Source organism: Anopheles moucheti, chromosome 2, assembly GCF_943734755.1.
Source record: "Anopheles moucheti chromosome 2, idAnoMoucSN_F20_07, whole genome shotgun sequence".
In the NCBI taxonomy this organism is placed as follows: Eukaryota; Metazoa; Arthropoda; class Insecta; order Diptera; family Culicidae; genus Anopheles; species Anopheles moucheti.
In genome coordinates, this window is record NC_069140.1 from 94,307,466 (window position 1) to 94,324,740 (window position 17,275).

The 17,275-nt window shown below is 43.9% G+C and overlaps 3 protein-coding genes across 4 annotated transcripts; 2 read left to right on the forward strand and 1 right to left on the reverse strand.

The window, feature by feature from the left end:
- The first annotated feature begins 441 nt into the window (after positions 1-441).
- LOC128306921 (activating signal cointegrator 1 complex subunit 2 homolog) lies at positions 442-1,372 on the forward strand. Its single transcript, XM_053044594.1, has 2 exons — positions 442-726; positions 791-1,372. The coding sequence occupies exons 1-2, from the start codon at positions 442-444 to the stop codon at positions 1,370-1,372; spliced, it is 867 nt and encodes a 288-aa protein (XP_052900554.1).
- A 273-nt stretch (positions 1,373-1,645) lies between these two features.
- LOC128306849 (DNA polymerase interacting tetratricopeptide repeat-containing, protein of 47 kDa) lies at positions 1,646-3,647 on the forward strand. Its single transcript, XM_053044480.1, has 2 exons — positions 1,646-2,586; positions 2,665-3,647. The coding sequence occupies exons 1-2, from the start codon at positions 1,658-1,660 to the stop codon at positions 2,936-2,938; spliced, it is 1,203 nt and encodes a 400-aa protein (XP_052900440.1). The 5' UTR covers positions 1,646-1,657; the 3' UTR covers positions 2,939-3,647.
- Positions 3,648-9,418: 5,771 nt separating this feature from the next.
- Positions 9,419-16,068, reverse strand: LOC128306746 (uncharacterized). Of its 2 annotated transcripts, XR_008287597.1 has the most exons (4): positions 15,920-16,068; positions 14,586-15,826; positions 12,573-14,339; positions 9,419-12,027 (listed from the first exon to the last, which is right to left on the reverse strand). XR_008287597.1 is itself a non-coding variant. In XM_053044347.1 (3 exons), the coding sequence occupies exons 2-3, from the start codon at positions 15,618-15,620 to the stop codon at positions 12,645-12,647; spliced, it is 2,730 nt and encodes a 909-aa protein (XP_052900307.1). In that variant the 5' UTR covers positions 15,621-15,826; positions 15,920-16,068; the 3' UTR covers positions 9,419-12,644. The 2 variants fall into 2 exon arrangements, 1 of the variants encoding a protein (XP_052900307.1); XM_053044347.1 differs by having other exon boundaries at positions 9,419-14,339.
- Positions 16,069-17,275: the final 1,207 nt, after the last annotated feature.

Below are 17,275 nucleotides of genomic sequence, written 5' to 3' on the forward strand. Positions count from 1 at the left end.
CAAAGGATGTTTAACTAATCGCTGCGCGGAATTTTTTATTACAACAATTACACCGCGGCGGGTTCTTACGCTGATGATCTATATGCGAAGTTGGTAATATTCGTCGCTGCATTGTTGTGTTGAAGCAACCAAGAGCATGCATACATTAAGCTTTATTGCGCTGTCCATGGTTGGCGAGGCACTATCGCGGTGTCTTCTTCAGACACACGCAGGCACCCAAGGTGCATATTAATCAGAAAGATTGATTTGCTCACCAAACGTTTCAGCAACAGCAGCGTCTCGGTGTTCTTCCGAATGGCTTTGACGCGATTGCACACTGACCTACCTCGCGATTGGATTGCCTATCAATGAGATTTCAAAATATAAAAGTCTAGTTATTGTTCAGAACCACCATCAGTCTTCGCTGGTTCGCAATCGAGAGTAAGACAATTGAACAGCGAAATGCAACGTTACGTAGCATTGGTAGCATTCCTCGCGGTTGCGGTCACTGCCGAGGCACCGTATCCTGCATCCGGATGGCGTCCGGAAGGAGCTCAATTTCGTCTGCCGACAGAATACGGCGCACCATTGTTATTGCTCCAACCCCAACCTCAACGTGTTAATGTTCAAATAACACGCGAAAACGTACAATTTGCTGGACGTCAAGTTGCTCAGGAACAGCCAACTAGTACTACCGTTGAGCCAGTAACGCAACCAAGCCCGGTAACATCTTCCACGACCGAACAGGTAAGTATTGTTTGAGCGATCTCCGGGTCTCCACTACTAAGCCATTTTTTGTTATATACCATAGGACCAATTGGATCCGCTGAAGGTGCAAGGACTGCCCTCCGATCGACGAAATGACTTCCAGCAGCGTGCGAATCTTCGACAACAGGTTGTTAACCGTCCGTTGACCGCCAATTTCGCCCAACGTCCTTTGTTGCCGGTCAATGGACAACTTAGGGCTCTCCCGGCAGTACGCGCCAATGTATTCCAGCAGCAAGTAGTTCAACCTCAACCCCAGGTTCAGCCACAAGCTGCACCAGCTGAAACATACGGTCCACCAGAGCAGGAAGAGGAGCAACAGCAGCCGGAAGAGCAACCAGCTACGACCGAACAACCACAAGTACCGCAGGACGAAAACGAGGATGATTACGATGAAGATGGTGGACGCACAGTAGTTGCTGTGTCCAACTCGTTCTCAGGACAGTACTACATACTGTCTCCGGACAACACTTTGCAGCGCGTCGTGTTCAGTACCATGGTCACGGACGAAGATCGCCAGGTGAATGGGTTTTCTGCACAACTGAAGTACTCTCCGGTGGATCCAATTCGAGATCCGGTTTACACGTACGACGAACAGGGACAGTTGGTTCGTATCTACAAGAAATGAAATGGTTAGATGATATTTATTTGCAGTCTATTTAATTTTGCGAAGAATTCACACGGTTTTAGGCCTGTTAAAATTTGTTTTTCGTTTGTTTTGTTTCGTTCATAAATAATAAAATGTGCAATCGCTAAAATTATGCAAGTTTGCTCTTGTTGGCATCCGTTTCGCAGAAATCTGCTTTTCCAGTTTACAACTACCACGTATAGACTGGTTTATTGACATTTTAATCATCAAAACAACTTCGCGTGCTCCGTTTCTGTTTGCCGGTTGGTGAATACAATTTTCCCGATGTTGCCCTACGGTGTTCGAAATATGGCAGAGAAACAAACGAAAAAGGTCGTTTCGGAGCAGGAACGACTCGAATTGGCGGCACAGTTGGACAAAGATCTGGATGCTTTCATCAGTTCTCTGGAGAAACGGCGTTACACAGAAGGATGGCCCGAAGATCGGTGGGAGGAAGAAATGGCAAAGCATCCCTTTTTCATGCAAAAATCACCCGAACCGGGCGAAAAAATGAGTCCACTGATGGAAGGGCTGCAGCAGCTAAAGTACGACCCGCTGGAAAACACCGAACAGGAGCTAGCCGACACGTACAAAGAGGACGGAAAGTTCTACATGCAGCACCGCAAGTTCCGGATGGCCGTGCTAAGTTACACGGAGGCGCTCCGATACAAGGTTGGTGATGCGGCTTACAAAGCGGTTCTGTACAATAATCGCAGTGCCGCAAACTACATGCTGAAAAATTTCCGCACTTCGCTGCAAGATGCTCAGAAGGCGCTGGAATTGAACCCAGATTACGAGAAGGCTCGATGGCGCGCGGCGCAATGTGCTTCCGCACTCGATCGGTTCGTGCTGTGCGTTGAGCTCTGCGATACAATTCTGCAGCGTGATCCGACAAACAGTGCAGCGATCGATATGCGAAAAGCTTGCCTCACACGACAAGCGGCCCAAAATCGTGATCTTCGGAAGGAAGCACGGCAGGAGCGGGAAAAGCAACAGAAATGGGAACGGCTCGTTGCCGAGTTACAGCAGCGGATGGTGAAGTTCGAGGAACGGAATGCGCTGGAAGATGAACGTAAGCTTAAACCACGGTTAGCTCCGTTGGAAGATTTCATGGTGTCTTGCGATGAAAACGGGGTCCTGTCCTGGCCAGTAGTGTTCTGTTACCCCGAGTTTCATACGACCGACTTCCAACAGCAGCTTTCGGAAACCACAAGGTACGCAAAACTCATCGTGCCATCTTTTTGGGCTGATGTCTTTCGTAAATCTTGTAATTTTTATTGTTTCTTTTTCAGAATTCAAGAAGTCCTGGAGCAACTATTCGCGGAACCACTCGAGTGTGATAAAGCGAGAGTTTACCGTGCAAGCAAAGTAAACGTTTACTATGAAAACAGGATTCTTGGTTTTGCCTACATGGTTGATAAGAACAAAACGATCCGTGAGATCGTAGCAGAACGATCGTTCGTAGTGTTTCAAGGCACACTAACGTTTTACATACTGGTAAAAGGATCCAAGCAGGAGGAATCATTCGTTACTCAAACAAGGATACCTTTAAAAATAAATTACTGAGCTCCCGGCGAGGCACACGGTGCATGGAATAGAGAGAGGATAAACAAATAAATTGATTGTGCATGCGTAAAAATAATTTCGGATATCGAATAAAGAAACACAACCCGGCTGCTTATTAGTGAATTACACATGGTTTTTATTCATATTTTATGTTGCAATATATAATATGCATGCGTTTAAAGGATTACTCTGAAGAAACTGTTGCTCAGAAGTAACAAAAACGAGTTAAAAATTTGGATTGTTTCTTTAAAAATGGGTTTCACAACGAGGGACAAAACAGAATAAAATTTAACCGACATTGCGGGTAATTAAAGATAAAGGAATAATCATGATGAGCGATACATGTTGGAACTTTGGGAGAAATAATGTGCTGAAATGACTTTTGCTATCTAAACGATACCTACGACGACGCTTTTTAGGATAGAGAGGATAAGAATGACAAATGAGTTATGTGTGTTAACATTTCTGTTGAACGAATATGAACCGTTAGAACGATGAAAAGTTAAGCTAAAATGGAGAGCAGTACTAATAAATTAAAAGTATCGAACGGAAAGGTGCGCGCGTGTCAATTTCAGCTCAGTATAGAAATGTTTAATAGATGTACGACGGGACGTGATGATAGCCGTGGAACCATCACACAAATAAACCAAAATGGACTAAAGACCTGTGACGAAGTGTACGGTTTTCCGCTTGCTGAAGAACGCGTACACAACCCTGTTGGTTTTTGTATGAATTTTCACAGCATCGTGACGACGATCAGATCACAATCTCATTTTACTGTCCCTTCAATCAATTCACTTTCCACAAAACCACGATCCAAAAACGACATGTACGAAGAGGGAAAGGATGTGATAATACGTGGAGTGTGTGGTGCCCGTTGGGTTTACGGAAAACGAATTTTGTTTGTTACATTTGTGTTGTTTGATTTTTCTTGTTTTCTCTCTTTCTTTTTTATCGACATTTAGCTGCTCGCATTCCTCTGCTACGTTTGTAAGGTTTTGTTTTGTTAAAGTGTTATCCTAACTGTGGAAACAAAACCGATTCTTCTTCGTTTGTATAACTCAGACAGTTTGTTTTTTTTTATGTTTCGTATGGATCTCAAAAAGCCGCACGTTTCGAGACACTACATTTGCATTTGATATTCAACGTCTGCTGTTTGTTGTTTTGCTTACTTTTGTTTCCCAAAATCAACATATTTAACTATGGTTTTTTGTTTGTTTGTTTGTTTGTTTGTTGTTCCGTTGCATTGAGAGAGAAGAAATCCACTCGGCTAGTGTGGGAAAGGGGAATTGTTCATTTGAGACAATTAAGTTCTATCAAACACGTGTTTTTATCCGGGAGTTGTTGTTTCATTGTTGCTCAAAAAGGGCAGCAGAAAAAATACTACAAAACCTACAACAACGAATTCTTTGCCTTTCCTATCTCACTCTCTTCCTCTCGTTCACTTTCTCCGGCTTTTTCGTCCTGAATTCCACACTACAGCGGCCCTATTTCGATTTCTTGACATTACAACACTGGTATATATGGTATATGGTGGTATATTCCTACTGTTTCTGGTTGGTGAGCTTACGTACGAATCGGATTCTGCTTGTTTCTTTGCACCACAAGATGCTTGCATATTGACTTAGTCCTTCCGGCGACGACATATTGGTTGAGATCCTGTCTTCGTTCTCACTGTCTGTTTGTTTTGTGGGGATCCTCGGATATACTTCGCTTTCCTCACACCGTAAGCGTATTGGGCTTTTATTTCTCTGGCTCTTGTCCACTTCTCGTTCCCTAATTATTCGTTCGCTCAGTGCGTTTCAAACCGTGAAAGTGGCCCGTTTTAGCAATAGCATTAAACACATTCTTGAATCCTTTTTGTGTGGGGTCCGTTTTGTTGTGTATGCGCGTGTTTGTTTCGTCTCGAGTGTATGTATGTGCATTTTTTGGATGTTTTTTTACATATTAACTTTAAATATAAAATATCACAATGGTACATTTTTTCTTCCTCTTCTCGTTTTTCGCCTCTCGAGTTCATTCAGCGTTCTAGTGTTTTCACAAAAATATATTTATATTAATATGTTAATACCCTGTGTGGAACAAAACACAAAAATAACACGGAACGTCGGAACAACACACGGTCCAATCTCCTCCCCGTGGAGACGCAACACACACGTGATCATTTCTGCACGTGCTGACACGTGCTACTGGTACATGTGTGTACAGATATTCTCTTGGTTTTTTTTGTCGGAAAATCGCCACACAATCGCCATCAAATGTTTATGATCAGATTTTGGCCAAAACACTTTTGTGTACTTCAAGCTATAAACCATTATCGTATGTCGATGCTTCTCTATTCCATTTCCTTGTTAAAGCATCGTTCAAACGGTGATCGATCAACACGATCGCCATTTAAAGGGAAAAGGTACGTTTACATTCGAGTGTAGTAGACACAGTCCCACTCGAACTGTGAGGAGGGGGCGAACGTTTGGAATATTGATCATGGTAAATTCGTTACTATTCCCCTTGTTTCTTGCAAAAAATATCACACATTTTCCGGGGAATTTTGCATCGCGGAAAGCGCGGGCCGGGGGGGGTTCTGTTTAAACTGTCAGACTTTGATCTTTCATTTCCCTAAACCAATTTGAGATCAACAAGAGATGCAATTTATTTCGATTGCGAATTGCGCTCTGTTCCGCTTTTCCGACGTTTTTCTTTTCATTGCTGCGATGCGTGGGCACTGAGAAGCAGAGAGCGCGGACGAGACCGTCTGACTGGTTCTTTTTAGTACGCACAATAGTCGCACAAGCAAAGTATGATGCGTGTGGTTCCGGTGTACTATATATTTTTGTTTCACTTCGGCTGTGTGTCTTTGCAACATATGATATTTCTGTCTATATTAGCGACTACGACACACAAGTTTCCTGTTTTTCTTGTTCCTTTTTTTCGGGGGTTCAAATGTTGCGCTTTGTGGGTTTTGTTTGTGTAAGATTTATGCGTACAATTTCTGCTGTACTGTTTCGTATGTGTGTTGTTTTAATCGTTTTTTTTTTGTGAAAACCTTAATCGCTTGCTTTTTTAAGTTCCGAGACACGCGGGAAAAGCAAAAAAGCTGCTTTGCTGTTCCATTTTTTTTTTGTTGCATCAAACAACAGCATTGTTGCACTGTTTTACCTTTCCTTTTTTTTTTAATTCTTCGCTAAATGTATTATTGGCGATATCTTACGCTTTTTGTTATGCATGCAAAATACATCTTATTTCACTACCAACCATGCCCATTCTCTGCTGCTGGGGCTGGTATGATTTTCAGCAGTGCAGCATACACACAGCCATACACCCACGATGTAATGTCTAAGGACCTTTCTCTCTCTCTCTCTCTCTCTATCTTTGTCTCCCGGGCGCGCAATCACGTGTAGTGCGCCGCAGCAGCGACTCCCTTAGAGTTTGTGTCCCTCTTTTTTTGCTGTCCCTGCCATCCATATCTGGCTCATCCGCGCTATTGAATTTCGTGCTAACGTCCTTATTCATTGTTTTAATCTTTTGTAACGTTTTTTCTCAGCTTGCGTGTGTGTTGCTTGGAAAATGTAACTCAACAAGCACACCATCTTGCCTCAACAATTCTGCTTTTGGGAGAATGGGGCGGTTTTTTCTAATATATAGCTTTTGGGGGTCTTTTTCATCTTCACCTAAATGAAACCAGATGAATTATTTACCAAAACAAATAGCTAAAATATTCTGGCCACTTGTGCTAAATGAAGTATTCCATATGGTTTGTGGTTTAGCGCAAAAGCTTCTTCTCAAAGATTCTTTAACTCTCATAGAGTCGTCAGTTAGTTTAAAGATTCATGACACTGAATCAGATTCACCCAACACAAGTTTTAATATTCTATGATCGTTACAGTATCTGATGGGTTCGAGAGAAGAAGAATAGGGAAGTGCGTAATTTTCAAAACCGTCAAATAATTCATCCAACCTCTCCGGAAGGATGATTTTAACGGTCCGTACAAATGGTTGTCTATTCGTGTGATTTTGTTTCTATGATTGTTTCAAAACAAAGAAAAGCTTATATTTAATTATTGTGGCTCAGAATAACATATAGAAAAAAAACACACATTGATGGATGGCGCGGTGCCAAAGGATCGTCTCCTCTTCGCTCCAATTGTTTGCGAGAGTTCCGTAAGCAACAGAAATTCGTCTCAAAAGTTGTACAACATGCGTTGCGCATTTTAGTTGCGAACCATCGGTTACTATTAATACACTGTATTCCGTTGTGTGTGGATTGTTTCATAAACCGAGGGATGTTCCTTTTTCGCGTTAAAGAGATGAATTTTGCTCGTTCATCTGACATTCTTCTTCGTTCTCCCCGTATTGTTTCTTACTGTCTCTGATCGATTCAATTCGATCTCTCATTCGATCGTCGATGGATGCTTCTAAAAAGTTCATAGTGAAAGAAAAAAACGTTCATCATTTTGTCGAAAACCAAAAACACGATGGTTGTGTAAACTTTTACGCATCTGATTATTGTTGTAAGATTATCCTTAACCGTTTACAAACGCTACCTCTGTATTATTTTCCCATCTAAGACATTAATGTTTCGTATTTTGTTTTTGTTATCTTCTCATAGCAATTGGCGCAACGTATTGATTATAATGCAAGGAGAAAGTGGAGCAGCAACATGCGCACTCCGGGTATGTTATCCCAAATACCAACAGACCTTTTACTGTAATGTGTGTCTGTGTAAATACACCTAAACATTAGCTCCAAGCAAAACAGCCATCTCTAGCTGATGAACGACTTTAAAGAAAATTCTATTTTGCAAGAGATGTTTTCTCGTTGTTAGCTTAACTGTGTTACTGAAATGGTACGTGGGAGGTTTACTCCAGCGTTACGCGGTTTTAAATACGCATATCTGTGTTTTACTCTTGCTGATTATGATTATGATCATCTCAAATTCAATTTACTCGTTTCGCGATAATTTGATAAGAATTGTTTTCATTTATACCTGCGGAATTATTTTGTTGGAAAACATATTGGTACAAGATTTCAATTTTCAGCAGATAACGTTTTCGCCTTTTAAACATTGCGGTTTCTTCATAGCACAAACACACACACACAAAAACACACTGACTTAATTGCTAGTAGAGGTTAAGAAAATAATAAATCGTTTATCATTGTATGTAAGTATTAGCAAAAATAAAAAGAAGATTACAAATTTATCAAACGACTTGTGTTTCATTCTACTTCCTTCATGTCGCCTCCGTGCACAGTGGGATTGCTCTGGCAATTGTTTTTGAAATGTTCCGGTTTTAGAGTTCCTAACCCACGACGTTTAATGTTTGCTTTTGCTTCACTAATTCAAACACGTTGCGCGATTTTTTTTTTGTTTTGTTTCATACTTCCCAATTCAATCGAGAGTATCGCATGAAAGTGCTGCAAAATTTACTACCACAACGAGTTTTGCTTTGTCTCAATGAGTTGTTTTCCTTATGTTGTGTAACGATGCTCAACAATACCATTGATAAGACGATTAAGCTTCATGTTTTTCGGGGATTTGCATCAGCATTCTCTTCCTAGTTTCGATTGTTTTTTTTTTGTTTTGTATTTGCTGCTCGACAAATCAAACGCAACAAGGACATTTTTCCGTGCCTTTGTTTCTTAACGGCACCGGAACGAACTGGGCCGCGCGCGTTCGACAATTGTGCTCTCTGTTTTCGCATAGAAAATCAATACTGGTACACAGGACACACATATATCACACAAACAACCTTCTGGCTGTCTAAAAGAAAACATTTCGATACCGCGCGCCCTTTCATCGGTTACGTTTTCTTACTTTTGGACAATTTGGCAAGACTAAAAGAGAGATCTTAAGAAGTTGTCTTTAGCAGTGAGCGCTAATACGAAACAATCGGTATCGATTCTTCCCTTCCTTAGCGATCATATATTGCTGGTGTTGTGGGTGCTTAACACGAGCACAACGCGTACGAATACTTTACTCTTGCGCTGTTTGTCCAGCAACAACAACAACATTACGGCAGGGGATCGCACATCATCGCCTTTCGCTATGGCTTTAATTTTATCAACAAAAGGCGCATATTTTTGTTGTTGTAACCCAAAACTATAATAGAATTCTTTACGTTCATGTTTCATTGTTTCGTTTCCCTCCAAAAGAGAGGCGAGCGTACATTTATAATGGGGAACCATCATCGTTTATGCCCCCAATGCTGTTGGCATTCTGGCTTGTCTGGCTTTATAGATTCTTGCATATAGTTACACGCTTGCATGTTGCCAAGTAAATAAAAAGGTTTAATCATATAAGAGAGATCTGCTGGTTTCGGGGCCAAGACAAAAACGAAAGCATTTAACACCGTGCGGTTATATTGCTCGTATTATTTGCGCTGCTTACAAAAGTAATGATTCACTTCCACCCAGAGCATGTTCGTCTACTGCACAACTTAAACCACACAACAATTGGGCTTCCGCTGTGTTTTGTTTTCCGGTCTATTCGGATGTAGCCCTCCCCCCCCCCGCATGCGCAACACGACTGGGTTAGCGCGCTGTTGCAATTTTATGTACGCTATATCTGGCATTACAGAGGTTGGTGGGATTATTCGTTTTAGGATTTTATCCTACGTTTGTAGTATATTAGAAAAGGTGCGTATTCGAATCGGTTCAGTCTGGTTCGGTGATCCTTATTCGACGGAACAACACATTCACACTGGTACTCTCTACTTTAACGATCTCAAGCCCCAGTCTATTCACATGATTCTCTGTTTGCAAGAACATGTTTTGCCGTGATTTAATAAAAAAAAACACGGTTGTTCGTTATCATATTTCTCGCAAGTTTTTCTTTTAGCTCACAGGCACCGAATACTTAAAACAATACGTGAAACTCTCTTTCTCATTCTGGAACAAACTAATGCTAGTATCGCAAAATGACCAATTTGTTGATTTAATTGCGTTTTTTTTTGCTTTTGCGATTTGAAGTTTTGTTTTGTTACGCAACATTCGGGGTATTGGTAAAAAAATATCCCACTATCACTCCATCGAACAGAGAGTGCAAAAAAAAACACATTCAAGAACCTATACCTCTGTTGTACGAATTGGTTTTTTTAATTTTACCCGACTAAACAAGCGTATTACTTTGGCCTTCGTGAGCTAAATTACACAAATCATACAACACTCTTGGGCGTCCCGTCCGGAGAGTAGCATTGAATAAGGAACACGAGATTCGATCACAGTTTACAGAAGGCATTTGGTTTGTTTTTGTTAATGTGTGAGTAATGACATTTTCCCCTTCTTGTTTACTATTACTTGTGGAGAATATATCCCCCCGAGTGTTTCCCCTAGTGGTGGTTCACTATCGTGGCACACGCCCGGCGTACTATTATTCCCGGTGAACGCTTCGACGTGCATAACACCACGGTCAAAGTGAAGATATCCGAATAATATTTTGGGGAGCTTTGAACTGCTTCCGTTGTTACGTTCAAATTGCTTAACCATCTAAATAGCAATGTCATGTGCAAAACACGCTGCCCACTCTTGGGGAGGGATTTCTCTGCCAAATCTGACTAGATAATGCGCGAGGGGCTTTCGCAAAGCTTGGGCAGCAACAAGCATAGTCAGACGCTTGTAGCTTTTCGCTCGAAAACGTAACTCGTGCGCTATTTCATGTAACGATCGTTGAACTTATCGTTCAACTGCTTGCTCCTTATCGGAAACTGTTGCGCCATACACACGCTAATACATGTAATAGAGTTTAGAAAATATAAGTGAACATCATAGGAACGGTAAAAAAAACATAGTATATCGAATTGTCTCTATCGTATGCTTCGTGAAGTTGCTGCGACAATCGCATGTTGTATGTTTTTTTCTTCTTATTTCCTATGCAAAAGAGATTCTCGCGGCTGCTGTGTGGAGTTTTCTTTTGCATTTTGTTCCACCATCATCAGATTTACACAGGTACGCACTTGACTTGGAAGTTTGGAATATGTTTTCTTCTACTACTTCTGATGCCAACCATCGGTGTCGGAGTGTAAAGGAATGTATCTGTTTACTATTGTGGGTGGGTTTAGATAACAAAAACGAGAAAACAAAAAGGAAACGGGACGCTTCTATGCCCTTGAACTGTTTCCCCGCGTCCTGCGTTATGTGAGTACAATCGTTTGAATGTTCATACAAAATATGTATCGTATTTTTGTTTGTTTTTGGCTAACACATTACCCCCAGCAGACTGTAAGCAGTTGTTTTCACTACTTTAGAGAATACTCCTATACCAAAGCATTCACACATTAGGATAATGATGCTTTGGTATTGTGTAACGTTATGCAACAAATGTGGCTCGCCATCTCTTTTTTCGCATGTTAAAATAATGTTCCCTATCAATCAACAGTTCCCATTACGATTCCTAACATTGCCATACTCTGCTTGATTTTGTTTTAATCGTTATACACTCATCATGAAACATGTCACAAATACAAATCAGGAGATTCAGTTCCGTTGCTGTTCTGACAAACGTACACAAAGCATAACCCAAAAGGGAGACTAATGCCTAAACGAAATGCTTTTTTCGATTTCTGTCGAACAAAAGATACCCAGAATAGTGCATCCGGCGAAATAACATCCGGAAAATACAGCAAAATAGTCTGGGTACTCACAGGAATTGTTTTAAAATAAACTGGATCCATCCACTGCATCCAGTGGATCCCAAAGAGCTGGATCTCATTTCCCCTCAATCGATGGTCAGACTAAAAGGGAATGATTAAAACCAGCGCTACACTTCCCCTAAAATGCTTTCCGCTATTAACAATCAGCTTTAGTATTTTGAGAGCTTTCGTATCTTTGTTTGGTTTTGGCGACTCGTTTCGTGCAACAATTGCGTGACATACCACCGGATTTTCCCGTAGAAGTTCTGAATGACGACTGTTCGTTTAACAAAATTGTGTGTGTTTTTTTCTTCTTCTGCTTCTATTCTACTGTCGTTTGACGCGGAAACCATGAACCTTTATCAAACAGTTCCTTTACGTACAAACGAACTGTAGCTACGGTGCAGGCGCAACGCATTTGCTTGCCGTACACGTTGTTTTACAGGGGCTTTAAACGTTACCAATCTAGATTATAACATTTGTTGTAATAAGGGAAAATGAACAAAAAAAAAATCAAATTAATGTATATCGTATATACTCGTTCCGCAAACGCTGCTGCGCTCTTCTTCTCTCGCGCCTGCACACACCGCTCAATGTGGCAGCGTGCGTACACGAGTTAAAAGTGTATTATCGTTAGCTTCTCATATAATCATTTGCAAAAAGGTTATATAGTATTATAGTATATGTTCTTCCGATCAGAAGTTTTCAGCAACGTAAGTTTCGTATCTTCCGGGATGAAAGTATAAAAAGGAAACTGAGTAGCAATAATATTATAAATTGATTTCGTATAACCTACAGGATGAAACATAGCATTTGCGCTGCAATTGTGTCAAAATATGTTCACCCTACTGCTTCTGCTAATGTGAGATACTTTCATTAAAGTGTTTTCCCCTCATTCTTCTACTAAACAAAATCGATACTTCAACGTTTTTTGCCCGCGTATGGACAAGTTCGATATTTTCTAGGTACTATGATTGGTTGGATAAATAAGGAAGATGCTAAAAACTAACCTTGCTTTCTCTCTCCGATCGTGTTAAGGGGTGTTGTGTTGACGTGAGGACGTGAAGTTGCACATGTCCCACTTACTGCTGCACTGGCGGAACAACGGGGGCCGCCTGGGCCTGGGGTGGTGGCGGTGGAGCGGTTGCCGCCGGATATGGATAATACGTGGCGGTGGCAGCCGTTATTGGGTACGATGCCTGATACTGCAGTCCACCGGTCGGATCGAATCCGGTAAAGCCGGCCGGGGCCGCCGTCGGCATGGTCTGCCCGGCAGCGGCAGCTGCGGCGGCCGCAGCTAACTGTGGATACTGGTGGCTCGGATTTGCCGGTCCGGCAGCGTAGCTATTGTTATACTGTTTCGGTGGATACGTTCCACGACCGTTGTTCGGTTTCGGTGTGCCATCCATATTGAATTGGCCGCCGTTCGGGTTGTACCGGCCACCAGGCTGCGAGCCCGGCTGCATACCACCCGGACCGCCCTGGTGCGCCTTGTTCTGGTAGTAGCGCATGCCACCACCGGGAGCAGCAGCGGCCGCACCACCCGCAAACAATGCGGTGTAGTCATCGAACTGTCCCGGATAGATGTTCTTCGGGTGATAGGCACGAATCTGTGCCTGAGGCGGTTCGTACATTTGCTGGCCGGATGCGGCAGCTACCGCAGCAGCCTGCGGAGACTGAGGCGAGTGGGATTGGTAGCCTCCTGGGCCACCCATCATTGCCGGTCCGTTCGGGCCCTTGTTCCAGTTATTCTCGCTACGGTACATGCCTCCGTCACGGTATTTGTTCGGCATGCCACCAAACTTGTTGCCCATACCCATTGGACCGTTCTGCATACCGCCGTACTTCGGTGGGCCACCGAATCCACCGCCACCGTTGAACGGTGGTCGCCGTTGGTAGCTGCTCATGCTGCTTCCGCCACCATAGCTGCCGCGCGTCGAGTAACGGAGTCTACCGCCTTTGCCGCCCGGTGCCGACTTCGCCATCTCGATCAGCTCTACAGTTGGCTGCTGACCGGCCTCTTCCAGCACCGACAACAGTTCCCGTGCCTGGCGTCCGTTGTTTGGTGTGAAGAATGTGTACGCAGTACCGTACTGCGAGCAGCGTCCCGTGCGCCCAATACGATGGATATAGTCCTCCGATGAGTTCGGATAGTCGAAGTTGATGACGTACTTCACGTCTTCCACGTCGAGGCCACGTGCTGCGACATCTGTCGCTACCAGAATTGTGCTCTTGCCATGCCGGAAATCTTGCAGCACGTAGTCACGCTCAGTCTGGCTCTTGTCGCCGTGAATAGACGTCGCCCCATAGCCATCGCGCACAATGTTTTTCAGCAAATCGTCAACCTTCTTCTTTGTTTCGACGAAAATGATGATCTTGTTTGTTGCATCCGAGGTTGCAATTTCCTTTAACAGCTTCAACAGCTTTCCCTCCTTTTCATTCTCCTCGCACACATCCACAATCTGGTGAATGTTGTGGTTTGCCGCCAAGCTTAGCGATCCGATGTTAATCTGGATGTAGTCGCGCAGGAAATCTTCCGCCAGCGTTTGCACCTCCTTTGGCCATGTTGCCGACCACATCAGCACCTGCCGATCCGGACGAATCTGTTCAACAATCTTACGAATCTGGGGCTCGAAACCCATGTCAAGCATTCGATCTGCTTCGTCCAAGACGAGGTACGTACAACGACGAAGATTAGTGATGCCTCGCTCGAGAAAATCAATCAAACGGCCAGGGGTAGCAATTACCACCTCAACACCACGCTCCAAATCACGCACCTACAACGGGGAAAACGAAAACCGAACAAATGCCACACACATTATACGCTGCTTTATATACCAACAATTGGAATAATGTAATGTAATTTAAACTATTGGAAGTGTTGAAGCATAACCCAGGTCTTCATAATTGAGTATAAAACAACACTAATGAACGCACACACACACTTATCAATATCGTTAACACACAGAACTGCGGCAGGAAGAATTTAAAGGAAAACGAATCAATAAAAATAACCAACTCACCTGAGGTCCTTTCAGGGCTCCTCCGAACACGCACGTGTAACGGATGTTGGGTTTCGAATGGTTTCCAAAGTCCCGAACCACAGTCTGGATCTGCTGGGCGAGTTCACGAGTAGGCGCTAACACCAACACAATCGGACCTTCACCACGACTCAGCGGCTTCTGGTGCGAGATGTGTACCAATCCCGGCAGCATGTAAGCGAGCGTCTTGCCAGAACCTGTCTGTGCAATGCCAACCATATCGCGGCCACTCAGCGCAATTGGCCAACCCTGCGACTGGATAGAAGTCGGACGTGGAAAACTTTGCTTCTTGATCTCGGTCATCACGTACTCCGGGAAGTTACCCTCCTCGAAGTTCTGACACGGATGCGGCACATTGTTGCCCATCACAGTGATCTGCATCTGCTCGCGGAACGTCTGGACTTCCTCCGACGATCTGGCCATCACATTCGGGTGCGGCACATAGAAATCCTTCTGAAACGGTTCCAAGTTTTCCCACATCGGCTTCATCAGGTTCTGTCCCGGGTACTTTGCCTTCAGCGACTGGATCTTCGCACGGTCATCCTTGTTGAAACCGTTGTAGTCTGATCGCGGTCCGAACCCGTTACGGCTCCCCGTGCCACCACCGTAACCCATGCCCATGCCCATGCCTGGGTTCGAGCTCTGGTACTTCTTTGGGCCGCCGAACGTGTCGAAAGGCTTGTCTTCGCCGTATGGCTTACTGCCACCGGGTCCATACATCTTCGGTCCACCGAAGTCCTTCTTCGGCATGGTTCCCGGCTGGCCACCGAATGCACGGCCACCACCACCAAACTTGTTAAACCCTCCCGGGCCAACGCCATTCATGGCGTTCTGCTGATACATCGGTTTGGGTCCAACGAACGCGTTCGCGTTGAACGGCGGAATAGAGGGTGGGCCTTGCTTGTTCATAAAGTGCGGCGGCTTAGTGCCGGGCTGCCCAACATAGAAGTCGTTCTTTTCCGGTCGCGGTCCACGGAAACCACCCTGGTGCGGTTGTGCTGCGCCTTGGAATTGCATACTCGATTCGTTTTACAAAACAGGTATTACTTTTGCAAAAATGGCTGCTTCGGGAGTTTTATTCTAAGCCGTAACTTGTGCGCAATCGATATAAAATGGGACTCTGCTTTGGGGTCGTCGTCTACAACTGGATTGCTGCTCTCTTTTCTATCTTCTTAACTAAACGCTATGTGTCTCTCTGTCTCACTGCCTCTGCTAATTATGTACTGCAATGGCGGCGAGATATGGAAGCAGAGAAGAAAAAATCCTGTGCTGTAGTGCGTGTGCTAAGCAAATTTTCACGGTCCAATTTTACTTACGTAAAACTTCGCTAGTGATGGTTCCGCACACTTTTCCGATACTCTGGCGTTTGGGCTGTAGGTTTATCGGATTTTTACAGCACGGGACACTGGAAATTATGAAATTTTCCAATTTTTGTTCACACCATATCACGGAACACCTTCACGGATCGAAGAGAGAAAGCAGAGAGCGAAAAAAACTTGAATGAGTTGTGGGTAAAAAAAACCCACCAAACTGCAGTGGTGAATTTCAGCGGTGTGTCGAAGATGGATGAATTATGGGATACGAACAGCCGTTGCAATCCCATAGTTTGTATGTGAAATGTTTGCAGCACAAGATATGTGCTTAAAAAAGAACCTTATTTAAATTATTTGAATGAAGCAATTTTCTGAAAATTGTTAATTGTTAATTAATTGTATTCAATGAGCCTCTTGTGGCCCTTTTGAAGCTTAGATATAGATATGCAGTTAGCAAGTAGTTAGCCGCACATAACGAATACAATTTACGAATAGGAAACGTGACAAGTCAGGTTCAAAACGATCACAAACAGCGTTGAACTCTCGGCACATGGACAATAACGGATCAGAAGAACCAAAATGACTACGACGTTCCTCTACGTCAAGTAACAGTAACTGACACGGAGCGATCTTGCCGGAACGTAGATTTTGAGGCCGGACAGCAGTACCGGCGAGTCGATCCGATGGCCAAGTAGCCTTGCGACAAATAATCTCTGCGCGTTACAGTTTCACAGTTTCAGCGAATCCAGGCCAAGTAACGCGCAGCATCCGTCGTAGTCAATTTGGACTCTCCAGGAGTGCAGAGCAAACCGCGTAAACTTGCGCTGGATCGACTCCAGACGGGCCAGAGGACGCGCAGCCGTAGGCCACCACACCGCAGATGCGTAATCCATCACCGAACGTACTAAGGAACAGTAGAGCGCCTTAGTACAGACAGGATCAGTAATGTCGTGCGCTAACTTCTTCAACAGGCCAATTAGCTGGTTGTCCTTAGTGGCAATGTGCTCATGCTGGTCGTGGTAGCTCAACTTAGCATCAAGGAGCACTCCAAGGTCCCTGACACAGCTTTGGCGCACAAGGGCAGAGCAACGATTCACAAAAAAATCACAATGTTATACGATGGCGATGGCGCAATGTTATAAAATAGATGGCGGGATCCCGTCAGGTTCAGAAGTATAGGAAGGTTTAAGCCGGTCAATCGCCCTCAAGACCAACGACGCATCAATCGACGGCAGATTGGGGACCATTGCATCCATTGGGAAGTTAGACAGGGCGTCTGCAGTCTGCTTTTGGTCCGCGGCATCAGGATGGAAGGAAGCGACAGAGCGCGTGGCGAAAATGTCGCAAACTTCGGTAGGC

Coding starts and splice junctions, on each gene's coding strand:
- LOC128306921 (XM_053044594.1), top strand. CDS start 442: ATGCAACGTTACGTAGCATTGGTAGCATTCCTCGCGGTTGCGGTCACT. Junction 727..790: donor CATCTTCCACGACCGAACAG/GTAAGTATTGTT, acceptor TATATACCATAG/GACCAATTGGATCCGCTGAA.
- LOC128306849 (XM_053044480.1), top strand. CDS start 1,658: ATGTTGCCCTACGGTGTTCGAAATATGGCAGAGAAACAAACGAAAAAG. Junction 2,587..2,664: donor CAGCTTTCGGAAACCACAAG/GTACGCAAAACT, acceptor TTTCTTTTTCAG/AATTCAAGAAGTCCTGGAGC.
- LOC128306746 (XM_053044347.1), bottom strand. CDS start 15,620: ATGCAATTCCAAGGCGCAGCACAACCGCACCAGGGTGGTTTCCGTGGA. Junction 14,340..14,585: donor GAGCCCTGAAAGGACCTCAG/GTGAGTTGGTTA, acceptor TCCCCGTTGTAG/GTGCGTGATTTGGAGCGTGG.